The sequence below is a fragment of the Epinephelus fuscoguttatus genome, linkage group LG3 (genome assembly GCF_011397635.1).
Source record: "Epinephelus fuscoguttatus linkage group LG3, E.fuscoguttatus.final_Chr_v1".
NCBI lineage: Eukaryota > Metazoa > Chordata > Actinopteri > Perciformes > Serranidae > Epinephelus > Epinephelus fuscoguttatus.
This window is the reverse complement of record NC_064754.1, coordinates 27,395,871-27,409,384: the sequence shown is the minus strand read 5'-3', so window position 1 is coordinate 27,409,384 and position 13,514 is coordinate 27,395,871. Positions and strand designations below refer to the sequence as shown.

The 13,514-nt window shown below is 39.5% G+C and overlaps 1 protein-coding gene across 1 annotated transcript; it reads right to left on the bottom strand.

Annotated features, from left to right (window-relative positions):
- Nucleotides 1-760: 760 nt before the first annotated feature.
- Nucleotides 761-10,899, bottom strand: mief2 (mitochondrial elongation factor 2). The gene is made up of 8 exons (XM_049572035.1): nt 10,721-10,899; nt 8,005-8,164; nt 6,131-6,296; nt 5,882-5,973; nt 4,663-4,839; nt 4,366-4,529; nt 2,728-2,880; nt 761-2,206 (listed from the first exon to the last, which is right to left on the bottom strand). Exons 2-8 carry the CDS (start codon nt 8,140-8,142, stop codon nt 1,699-1,701), a joined length of 1,398 nt encoding a protein of 465 aa, XP_049427992.1. The 5' UTR covers nt 8,143-8,164; nt 10,721-10,899; the 3' UTR covers nt 761-1,698.
- Between the last annotated feature and the right edge of the window lie 2,615 nt (nt 10,900-13,514).

Here is a 13,514-nt window from a genome sequence, read left to right as displayed (position 1 = left end):
GCATTTTCCCCACACATTTCACCAGATCACTACACCACACTAAAGTGGAAGCTATTGAGCAGGCAGGTTATCCCCTCCCTTACAAACCATTTGCAAGTCAAGAGTTTTGACTCCAAAATGTTCTGGAGTAGAAGTAAATAATACTGAAGTCCAAGTAGGCTATATAAAATTTTTACTTAAGTACACTACTTCAGTTAATGCCACCACTGGTTATGTTAAGTTGTAGCTGAAACTGTTGAAAAGAGGTGTTAATTCAACTGTCTGATCATACACGGAGTATGTGGTGCTGTTTAACTGTACTGCTTTAAACTGACTTTTTTTTTTTTTTTATTATTTTGTCTATCTCATTCATATCAATAAGGTTATTGGTGGGTACTACTGGCTGAAATGGAAAATAATATTCATCATTATGTTTCTGTTTGTTTATCATCACCTGAAAATAAGAATTGTGTTTTTGTGATCTTAAAATGAGCCACTGAATGCTACATACTGCATCTTTAAACTGAGCCCATATCACATATTGGTAGTCATCCAGTTCTGTTGTTTTCAGCTGCTGGTAATGGATCAGTGAGCTCTAATACCTGACTGACAGTCACATGACATGATTTCAGCATTTTGATTTGCATGACACCTGTGGAAGGCATTAACAATGTTGCACGACTCTTTGATTAATGGCAAGTTTCACATGCAACACTGGGCCAAGACTCTCTTTAACACATGCTTTAAGTTAGACAAAAAATTCAGGGCCAGTGAGAACGAATCTAAACAAATGCTTTAATTTTTATTTGCAGTTTCACTGCTCATCACAGAAATTCAATCATCTTTCATTCAGCAAGAAAAAACGCAACTGAAGAAATGGCCACAACATTCATACGGTATTTAAAAGCAACTGCATAAAATTATTAGGCAACTTTAATCATAATGTTGAGGGTTAGTTTACCCAAACAAGATTGGCAACATAACGAACACTAAATAAGACAAACAAAATCAAGCACACCTTCATCTCCAATATAATAAAATATACACTCTGTGTTTAATAAGTCCAGCTGAGACAGACTGAATGGTTTCATTAGTGCATCAAAGCCTGTTGGTTTTCAGCAAGTCATCATTTTTCTGCATAGCTAGAATATATTAAAGAAGATTTAGGAAAATAATGCAGAGCACACACTACCAGTAAGAGGCTAGAAAGAATGAATCAAGCGTCCTCGGCCGTTATTAGATATACTGAACTGTATGTGGCCGTGCAGGACGTTCATGACTCCCTGTGAAGAATGATGATCACACAAACTCAAATGCAGACTTGGATGTGGTGTTAGAGTCAGGAACCTCCTGAAGCAGTGTTTCAAACATCTTAATGAACACTTCCTCAGCTCCTTTTCTCATCAGGTCTCTTTTCCTTGGGGCGATTTGTTTAGCGTGATTATCACTTTCATATCTGCAGTCTTCACGTAGCGTCTCCTCCTCCAGTGTAGACAGTCCATGGTGCCGGCCATTTGTCATCTTAACTCTACCCTGTTCCCTTGCATCAATGCAGGACGGAGGAACTAAACAAGAGTAGGCAGTGGTAAGAATACAACACCTCTGCCTTGAACCAAACATTTTGGACTATAAAGATTACTCCTTCAATCCACCTGTGTGTGTGTGTGTGTGTGTGTGTGTGTGTGAGAGAGAGAGCTTGACAGATGTGTGTGCAGACAGTTATATGAGCAGTATTTCAGGCTCTGACACAGCGCAGTAGAGCATGAAGCCCATCTGGTCCACCTGGTCCTCTGACAAGCCGCTCAGCAGATTGACAGCTGGCTTGAAGTAGCTGTGTAAAGCCCCTTGTTCGAGGTAGCCAATCAGCTCTGTGATACACTGCTGGAATCTCACATCCAGGCTCATCTCGGACCAGTCGCTCTCACTGTCACTGAGGTGCAGGATGAGATTGGCCAATGGAGCTGCTTCGAGTGGCCGCAGGGCGGGGTTCAGTCTGCACACCGCCTTGAGGATTTTAAGTGTGAGTCTGCGGTGTCCGTCGTCAGCAGTGTCGAGCTGAGCCAGGCGCTGCGTCTCCCACGGGTAGAGGGACAGGTGCCAGGCGTTGACCCAAGGAGAGGTGAGCTCCGGCTGGGCGGTCAGAACCACATCCTCCTCCCTCAGCAGAGGCAGCATGGTGATAAACAAGGACTGATCATTGCTCGGTGCCCCGATTACATTTCCAGGCCTAAAAAAATAACAACAGGAGAAAAATCCATGAGAGAGAGAAAGCATGCCAAGTTCAGCACACGCAAACATCACACAGAATGTTTAATCTGTATTAAATCACATTTGTTTACAGCTAATAATACGAGCCATTCAGCTTTAGAGAGAACCATGTTTTTCTTTTAGCATCCGGTTTCCTGCAGGGATTTGAAGGTTTTTTCTTTAATTGCCTTTTTAGTGCTTTCACACACAAGACTGTAAGAACGCTGTTACACATCAGCAACACAAATTATCACCAGTTCAACAGATAACAGGTGAATCAACAGCGGCTTACCACTGAAAGTTTTATGATTCTTTAGAAACTGATGTTAACACATCACATTAGCTAACTGCTGCATCAACAGCTATTAAATAAATATGTCATCACTGGCTTCTGAACTTTAAATTGTAACTTCTAATAGTGCATGAAACCCATTAACACTGAGCAATTCATTTGTAATTGAATCTCAACTCTGAAAACAACAATAAAGAAAAGACACACACCGAATCTCCAGTCTCAGGTCCGGTCCTCCCAGTACAGGTCTGACGAGACAGTCCAGGGTGCTGCTGATGGACGGCCAGTTTATTGTTTCCATGACAGCTTTACTAAACATGTTCACAACAGCTTCGGCAGACAGGTAACCACCCACCAGGTACCTGCAAGACACACCAAGAGACTGTTTTAGTGGATGGGCCAGCCTTCCTACAGAATGTTTCCCTGCAAACCTTTAGCTGTGATTAAGTGAGTCTATTACGGCTGCTTCAATGTAAGATACAAAGGCTAATGTAAAAGTTGTAGCATCACCCTTTAAGCTTAAGTTGCTGAATTCTTTTGCTGGATGATGGTTTAACTACATCAGTGAAATCTGCCAAGCTGGATAAAGTCTGTGGTTTCATTACTTTTACTTTTTATAATTACACATATTCTGATTCAATATTAATATAGTAAAAATGATTTAGGCATTTAAAGGACCTCGTCTGTGAATATCTAAAATGTAAATTACAACTTCGATACTAAAAAGATTTAGTTGTAGTTAGAGCAAAAACTATTGGTCGACTGAAATGATTGATCATTTCAGTGATTTTTTTAAGCAAAAATACCAAACATTCTCTAAGTCCAGCCTCTCAAATGAGACGAATGGCTGATTTTCTTTGTCAGCTCATTGTTGAGTGAAAATTTTGGGGGGTTTGGACTTCAATTCAAACAAGACATCTGAAGATGCCATCTGTGGTTCTGCAAAGTTGTCATGGGCACTTTCTGACTATTTTTTGACATTTCATAGACTAAACTATTAGAAATAATTACTTGATTAATCGATTATGAAAATAATTATTAGTTGCAGGTCTAGTTTTGGTTATTTACTGACTTACATGGAAGAAATGTTGGCATATTAATTTTCCTACCAACTGCCTCTGCATTAATTATAGTAAAAACAGAGTTATTGCTAATTAGCAGTGGTGTTTCTCACAGAATTAGAATATGTAGCCCCTTTCCCACTGCACAGAAAACTCACTAACATCTGGCTTTTTTATGACATGGGAAAGGTTACAATTGTCATTCACACGTGGGTCAAATGACTCTGCAGTAGTCACAGGTATTTATCAGCTCCAGCTCCAATCCGCTTCCATCTGCAGTGATGGAGATACAGCACCTGGGTGGACACGTTAATTTTAGCCCCTATGTCGGCGCGACGCAGTGACAGGCCACGAAAATACCATTCGTCTCCACCCAAGCAGCACTCGAACATTGTACAAAGGTAATTGCCACCGAGTTTGAAAGAGAGACCTGATTAAGTAGGAGATATAAAAACCACTGTAACATTTTTACTGCGCCCCATGCTTTTTTCTGCTGCTTACTCAGCCGGTTTCATTTGAAGTGGGTTGGAAAAACTATGGACAACACTGTTGTTCTAATAAATAGACCCATATTATTTTTATATGAACTAACAAACTTTTAAGTTTCATTTTCTCTGCAGCAGGCGTTTTAATGTGCCCAGAGTATGTTGGGTTCATAACCACGATTCATATATTCCAGATGCGCTCCAAATGAACGGTCCAGCTCCTTAGAAAAAAAAAAAAAGTGACAGCATATGCTGAATGAAAATTAAATGAAAATTATTATTCCTAAATTTGTGTGATCACCTGTCCCAGTAGCTGCGTCCTCTGGGAAAATACTCCAGATTGACCCGTCTGACCATCCAGTGCAGCGGGTGTGTGAGCAGTGTCTCCTCTCCTGGGATGAGACGCCACAGAGAGGCTTCCAGCTGTAGAGGCACCAGCAGACATGCATGGTCCGCACTGACCACCTGAACACAGAAATAAACCCAGGTGGCATTCATCTAACACCTTGCTGTACACTGTCACTAAAGGGAAATAAAAGTTATGTAAAAGTGTATTATCAGCTAAAAAAAAACAAAACAAAACATAATGTGTGCGTACCTGCAGGTCATCCAGCAGAGAGCCTCCAAGGCTCATTTCTCCCAGGGGCATGTCAGGGAGACGGCTGCGCAGAAAGCCCTGGATCTCAGTGCAGATGTCCAGAGCTAGCGACTGAGCCCTCTGGACCTCATGTGAAGCGAGTGCTGCCCTTGTGTGATAGTACTGCTGCAATCGCTCCTGAACACATTTCATACAGTTCTCCAGTGATACAGAGCTCAGGCACACAGCTACTCTACTATGTCCATGTATGTGCATCCTTCACAGAGGCACAAATACTGTGTTGCTGAGATAACGGCTCTAAACATGCAGTTAACAAAAGAGTTTTTACACTTCCACGGGGAGTACTTGCAGCTGTCTCTTGAGTAATATAATATTCAAAGTCATTCTGTGCCTCTAAGCAGACTTAGGAACTCTGACAGGATGATGCTCTGCCAGTTAAGTTGCTGCGAGGAGGAAAACTATTCTGTTACTGCTGTTAAAGGAGCATTTAAAGGTGAACAATCAATCAGCAAGTGTGGGTACTGCATTAAGTTTTATGGTGTATTAAAGCCCTACCCATGGTGCAACATGAGTGGACCTAAGAAGCATCAGAAACAATAGTAGCTGCCATAGAAATATTGTGGTACCTTCACAGAAACAAGTCGTTTAAATTACAAGTTTTGGCAAAGAAAAGTCTAATTTAAGGTATTCTTTTTAGGCGTACACTCCCAGTATTCATTGTGAAAGCACCGTTCCAGAGATGCAGAATAGAAAATTAAGATGTGTAACTATTCATAAAAGATACGATTTGCATAAGCTTTCTTTAAAGGCAAAAACCATTGTTTTAAATCCCCTCATGTCCAGTCATGCGTTCGCGGCCGCTCTACTAACATTTACTGAACAAATTGTTTCATGTCGCTCACACAGAACAATCCACAACACTTCTGCTTATGTGGATGTTCTGCACACTGACTCAAAGCTGTTTTCATGCTTGTTTGACTTCTTCTATACAGCCAGTGCACAAGCACACACAGTATTTTGATTATGCAGGGCTCTCGGGGCTCTGTGCAGCCTAACCAGTGCATAACAATGCGTATCCCCTAAGCACTGTGCTTTACAAAACATGTTACACACGCATAAATGAATGAGCCAACACTGAGCAGAGCTCTTACAGCAGCTGCTATGACTGAATGCATAATCTATGCTTTCAAGGGCTCAGAGGCGAAACGTCAGAGTGTACCTGCAAACTGAGAACGCACAGCTGGAGCCTCTTGGACTTGGATTCAGGTTTGGACTCCAGAGAGGACGTCTGAGGTTGTTGGCACAGGTCAGCTGGTTGAGAAAGAAGTTAAAACAGTGGTGAAGTAATGTAAGACCGCCAGAGTGATGATTAAAATATATATATGATGATATACATCTCTATTTATCTGTGATATTTTTGTGTGTGTCATTTGCCTGAACACTTTTGGTGCTGACATAGAGCACATACCTTTCTGCTGTTTGGCCGCCTTGGCAACATGTTTCATCACCACACCCTCTATGCCCTTCTTGATCAGTGTGGGGGAAGCAGAGACCAAACTCAACTCCTCCCAGCTCTCAGCCATCTTCTGCTCCACCTTCTCATCATCGGCTGCACGGCCTGCGCGCTCTATCAGCTTAACACAAACACTCATTGTCACAGACTGCACTGCATGAGTGATGATGCACTGCCCAGATACAGAGTGCATACGCTGCAATAAACCTCGGGCAAAAAATCTAGATTTAAAATATCTTCAGCTTCAAGGAACAGGACCATCCTGAGGAGTTTCATGTTTTAGTCCATTAACTACAAATTACATATTTTGCATTACTGCTGACCATTTTCCAAATGTATTTTTGACTAATTTCCTGTTGTCCAGGCAGCAGCAGATTTACATTTAATACACTACTAAACAAAAAAAAATTACAACATGTTGGAGACACTCTAGGTACTGTATTATTGTGAGCATTTTACCGCTTTCATTTACTTTGTCCACTTAGCTGATTCCCAAGTCAGCTGCCTAACAGCAACCATTTTAACACTCAATATTCTCAAGACAGATTCAACCTGGAAAATTACGATTCTGACCATACTGCCAGATTTAATTACTGATCACAAAGCTTGAGAATGCAAGTGACCTATTTGTAGTCTTACAGGGTGCCTACTGGTATCAAACACTTAACTTTAACACTTTTTAGGACCCCGTCAAGATCATTTTTTAACCATATTTAAGACTGATTATTGGGCAAATCATATTTTTCTTTGTCAACTATTGGAAGTAAGGGTAAGTAGTATATATGTAGTGAGATTTATCTACATTTTGCCAACAGGTAAGTGCAAGGATAAAGCAAAAAGACAGTATTAGGTTCCAGGGCTAAAAAATTACAAGAAGCAAGTAAAATGCCACGTCGGGCTAGTTAATGTAGCAACTCACTGGTGGTAAAAAAGAATTAAACACATTGTTGTTTCCAGAGCAGATGATGGTAGCTAAGTAGTGTGTCATCTTGCTTTCTTCTCATCTCTGCTGACAGTTGCACGCGTGCAGTATCGATCAAACACTTGTGAGAAAATTTTGGCATGTATAGACAAAGTTTATGAGCTGAAGTGCACGTGAGCATTTCTGAAACAGCAGTTTAGTTGGGTTAGAAGAGAAACCTGGTGGAGAAACGCCAACTAGGTCTTGCACAGTTTCCTGCAAGGCTTTAGTCTTTGTTATTTGATAATAAATAAAACAATTTGTATTGGAGCAAGTAAAACTTGACTTTGGGCAAATAGATTTCTGACTCACTTGTCCGACCGCAAGTGGGTAGAAAGTTGAACTCAGTGGTAGTTTTGATGATTTGTAACATCAGAAATATGGACATTCACACAGAAGAGCTTGACTCATTATATGAAAATAAATTTAAAGATGAGTAAATGAAATAGATAAAAAATGTTTGAGGTAATTAAGACCTCGAAAATTCAAAACAAAGATTAATATAAGACATTTAAGGCCTAAAATTTAAAATGTAAGACATTTTAAGACTTTTTAAGGACCTGCAGACACCCTGTCTTAACAATTTGCTGTTTTTGTATGATATTCTGCAACTTTCTGAATGTACTTTCCAGCATACAGGTAATGAAACAGCTATAAGATGAACTGCCAATCTATAAGTGCACATGATACTGTTTTGAATTCTAGCGTAGTACTTATGCATTAAAGATTCATGAAGAATCCTGGGCTTTTCAGCTCTTTTCCACCCTAGGTCAGAATTTTTGCAGTAATGAATACCTCCTAATAGAGATGAATGAAGAGTGCATGAACGACGCACTGATGTGGTACTAACAATCTCAAAAACACTCACCCGTTTCACTGCCAGTGTAGCAATTCCAAGCATGGCAGCCCCGCCAACTCCCAGAACCAGCCGGGCATTAGACAGCAGGAAGTCTATCACCATGGTGATGCCATCCTCTCCTCGCCTCCGACTGCCCTGGAAGTTCATTGCTTCCTTTTTTGTTGTTAGCCTTGGGAAGGAAGAATGCATAAATTCAAGCAGGCAGAAAGGAAAATGAACTCGACTTGCAGTTGTTATTTATCTCTGGAAATCATGGGATGCAACTGCACTTCCTCATGAAAGTTATTAAATCAGAATAAACTCATCAGATGGACTGACAGGATATGTTATGCTGTATTTTTATTCAAATAAAATAAAGCATAGATATCCAGCAGACTAATACTCAAATATGTACAAACAGGTAGAAATGGAAAAATGAATAAAGAAACTTCACAAATGCACGGCACAAAGGGTCACTGCATGGTTTGATGTATGTGAAAACACTGCAAATTATATACACGTGAACACCTTTGATCATTAAAACACTAAATATGGGAGTGTTATTTGAAGAAATGATGTTCATCCCCTTGGAGAATCAGTACCAAGCAAAAGTAAAGCTGTTCTGGAGACATATGAAGACCAACACTTTACTTAAACACATTTTAAAAGACTTTTTCCTTAAATGTGTCAGAAATATCTCAAACGCAGATGGCTCCATGCTGACGAAGGGCTCACTGAATAGTTTAGTTAAAGACATGAATAAAATGCTACTGTAGTCACCAGATCTCAACCGAGTTGAACACTGATGAAAGATTTTGTATCACTGTCTAAGACAATGCTCTCCACCACTGTCTCCATAAGAGCAAATGATATAATATAAACATTTATCTTTGAATCTATTTAGTGACATCTGTGTCTCTGATGCTATATGTCCTTTTGTTATGTCTGGCTATGTCTGTTTTTCTCTCCATCTGCTGTTGCAAAGGAGAACTTGATCATAATTTGCGGATCAATAAAAGGTTGTATATATTTATGAGATGCAGATGAATGGTGTTCATCCTTCCAACAGAGTTCCACAGACTAAGCAAGGAGCATAGACGCTTTTCTGAAAACTTGTGGTGGGCTGACTCCATACTAAGACACTTCACATTGGTTTTTCCTTTGTCACCCATCTGTACGTGACCATGTTATAAATATATGCTCAGTTTGAACAAAACTTGAACATGCTCACTGTGCTTGTCATATTTATCTCCTGGCACCTGAGATCCAGAAATAGCAAGGGGACATAATCCTAAACCATTTCAACCAAGTGCACGTCCCCTTTCCTTGCCAAAGGTACAGGATCCCAAGAATGGAGACATGCTCTATTTATAGACCCAATACATGCCTGAGTCACACTGGCTGAGTCAAATATATAACAACCTCCCCTGTCAAGTTACAGTACAATAAATGTCTGCAGCTCTCTCAGTGCTGGGGCGACACGTTCAACATCAGACCAAACTTCACTTTTTTGGTTTAATGTTAGTTACCTTACCATCAGGTCGAGCAAAGGACTCCTGACATTGACATGTTACACAACACTGATTACAGCTGCAAACATATGAAGCAACTGATAAAAGTATAGATCAGTGAGACAATAATGCTATTTCTCAATATGCTTTTAGTTGTCTCCGGCCAGCACTTCCATAACACAGTTTATTCTGCAATTTAAGCTTGAAATATACCTAATATAAAGTATTTCTGATACATTACCTGTGACAGATTTATAGCAATTGCAGCATCACACAACACCAGGTTGTTATTGTAAGTGAGGGGACATGCAGCCTCTCTAGACGGGACTGTCACAAAGAAAATGCATGAATAAAAATGCTTTGTTTGCACTATTATTATTTGTGTTTGTGGGATACTGTACTGACCAAAGGTGGCAGCACTGCAATGCAATAACGACGAGTTGTTACATGAGGACACTGCAGAATAAGAGCACTTTGACATCTCCTGCAAGGACCTTAAGCAAAAGATTTCTAAAACTTAATGTATAGTATGAATACATGTCATCCTGCTGGCTGGATTGCTGACAGCTTATCACATTGACTGCATCACCCCCTGCTGATTATTTACGCAATGCTGACGCACTTCGACACTGCCACTGTGTCCATCACGTACTGCACGCCACATCTTTAAGGACTAATATCTCTCTGCACATTGTATTTTATTTTTATTTTTAATACTGTGAATTCATAGGATGTATTTCTGCACATTCCTATCAACTTCTACCATTTTAAAAAGATATATGGGACATATTTTTCAGCATTGTCTTAAAAATACTTCTATTTTCTATTCAATAATTATGTTTCTTGTCTACATGCACCAAAAACCACAGCCAATTCCCTGTATGTGAAAACCTACTCTGTAAAAACATTTCAATGTTATACTAATGACCCATTTTCACCCCTGCTCCTCCTCCTCCTCCTCCTCCTCCTCCTCCTCCAGTGTTTTGATACTCTACAAATGTAACGCCAGAGATTGGCAACGGGACAGAAACATAACACCATAAATATCCATCTAGCTGACCAACACAACCAACAGACACTAATGCTGGGTATTTTAGCAGCATGAAAAGAAGCAGTAAACGACTGCCAACTCCTGCTAGCAGCTAACGTCAGTTAGTCAAGCTAGCCAGCTAGTTAGTTAGCCACATTAGCAGTCAGCGAGAGTTACCCCTCCAACTTCTGTTAAATATACTTACCACTCAGCGCGGAGATAAATATAACAGTCCTATTCCACACCATGAGTGTTTTGATTAAATCCGTATTTCGATACTCTTTAACAACAACGCGTAAAGTTACTTCGTATCGTTGACGGACGTGTTAGTAGAGTAAATATAGCTCAAACAACGAGCTAACAGCTGCTGGCTTCTTCTTCTTCTTCGTCCTGTTAATTCCGGTTGGTATTCAACGTTAAGGTGCAACAGCGCCCCCAGGAGAGGCCCCGAAACACCGACACCAACTTTAAACAGTGCAAGCAGGGATGAAATGTAACTAAATACATTTCTTAGTGAACGTTTCTTAGCCTAAGTACAAATTTGAGATCGTTGAGATAGCTGTGCATTCTTTTGTGCAACTCTCCCTCCTCATTGCCTCTCTGTGGGGCTGTGCATTGCACATATTATCTATAATGTGAACTTATGCACGTCCCCTGATCACAAAACTGTCCAGGTCTCTCATTCTGAAACAGTTATAGTGTATGTATTCATTATAGTACTTTATTGTTATCTTTCTATTCTATATTATTCTATATTTCATATACCTCCATTTTTTTACTTTCACATTTACCTGTACTTATCTTTGTCACTGGGCAGTTGCAACAGCTGATAAAGGCTTATCTTATTTTACTTGAGTATTTCTATTTAAGGGCATTTATACCTGGACTCTGCTATGCATTTCAGTGGCAAATATTGTACTTTTACTTAAATACTTGTATTTAACAGTTATAGTTACTTGTTTCTTCTCAGACTAAGATTTTACTTACAAAACATATGAATTTCCTGGACCAGTAAGTAAAATACGGCACATTGCTACAGATTAAACTACAGTACACGAAGCAGATAAAATCTGACAGACTGCAAAATTGAAATACCACTAACATATTTATATTTCTCATTAGAAATGAGTCAATAATATAACACTTACAGGGGCCATTCTACCTAATGAGTACTTTATTGGATGTATGAATTGTAATCTTTTATTTTAATAGTGTGGTATTGCTATTTTTACTTATAGGTTAAAGATTTGAATACTTCTTCCACCACTGACATTTAGTAACTGTTTTAGTGCTTTTGATAACATCACAACGTCATCAGCGGCAGACCAAAAGTTTGGACAAATTCCAGCAGCTGTCCCCAGATCAAGGATGAACTTTGGACCTCTTATCTCTGAAACTCTTTTCCAATCATGCTGCAGATTGTTGGGATTACCGATCTGTCAGCTCTACTCTTTGTTTTTTAAATCAAAACCCAAATTATTATGAAAGCCTCAGAGCTGAAGCCAAATCTACCTCTGCATTTTGCTACAAAGACTTGATCATATTCATTTGAAAAGTAAATGAACACAAATCTTTCTCCTATTTTGTATGAGATGATGTTTTGATTTTCTTAACTGTAAATATTTATTTGTATAAGATACAAACTTATGTACCAATTCTGGGAATATTAGGGGAATACATAAACTAAATTTTAAAGATCCAAACTTGCTTTCCCTTTTCTTCTCACACTGAGTGAAAATCACCACTTAATTGATAAGATTCTTGAAACTTAAAGTAATATTTATCAATAAAACAACTATTCCAAAGCTGGAAACTGTCTGATTTTAATTGGGACGACAGACCAACTGCTTTATAACAGCACACCTCTCTGCTCAGTGTCCTACAAGTACAACAAAACATTGACTCTATTCAGTGAGTAACGACTGACGTTAGATTTTATTCAGTAAAGGGAGTCTGAGCTGAGGCCATTGGTTTGTAAAATCCACTCAGAATGGGCTCCTGTCTGTATATCACGAGTGAAGACCCTGAATGATTTACAGATGAAGGGGGCCCAAAGTGGACAGAAAACCTAGATCATGCCTGGGATAATACACAGTGTATTGTACTGGATACAGAACTTTCAGCCATGTCACTGGTTCCCAAATTCCAAAAAGTCCGTCTGTTAAAAGTGGAAATAGACACATTTTTGGCTTTAATTTTTCAGTATAAAGTAAATTTTGATTGCCCAATGTAATGGCTATGGAATAAAGACACCATCAGCATTTAGACTGGTTACTTATGAAGCTTGCTTTCACAACGCATTTCTGTCTGCCACCGGGTGCAATCTCCTGCGAAAATAGAGGTTCAATTTACAGCAAAAAGCAGTAAGAAGACAGAGCTTTTGTTTCTCCTGGTATCTATTGGCAGCTAACCCAAGTTACCACAGAGTATCAATGTAAGTTCTTTGCAGTTACTATCCCCAGAGGTGGAAATGGGGAACAGTGGGACAGCCGAAGTCACTGACTACGTTAACATGCACAAAGTGTTCTGCCTTTTGCCCTTGTTTCAACAATATCCAGTCTAAGCTTTTTACATGACTAATGAAAATGAATATTACACTACAATTTCTGTTTATATGCAACAGTGGACACTGAAATTAACGTGCCCTAACATGTTGTTTATCGCTTCAAAATCCGTAAACATGAACAGTGGGAGCTGCTTATGCCATTTTGGTGGCGGATTAGTTTGACTGTATAAACACTGCCTTCTTGAAAAGGCTGGTGTTGCAATATTTCCTAATATCTAAAACCTGCTGATATCCAAGTCTTTCATACGGTTTAAAATAAGTTGTTTCTTCCTCTGACCAGAAATGTGGGCTTTTCTTAAGGGCATGCATCTCAACTCAGCCATGGAAACTGCTGACAACGCACAGAGCTGACCATAGAGTGTGCTTGCATGATATATATGTCCCATTGAGACATGATTATTAGCTCCTAGGATAAATGTAAAACAGGGAAGAG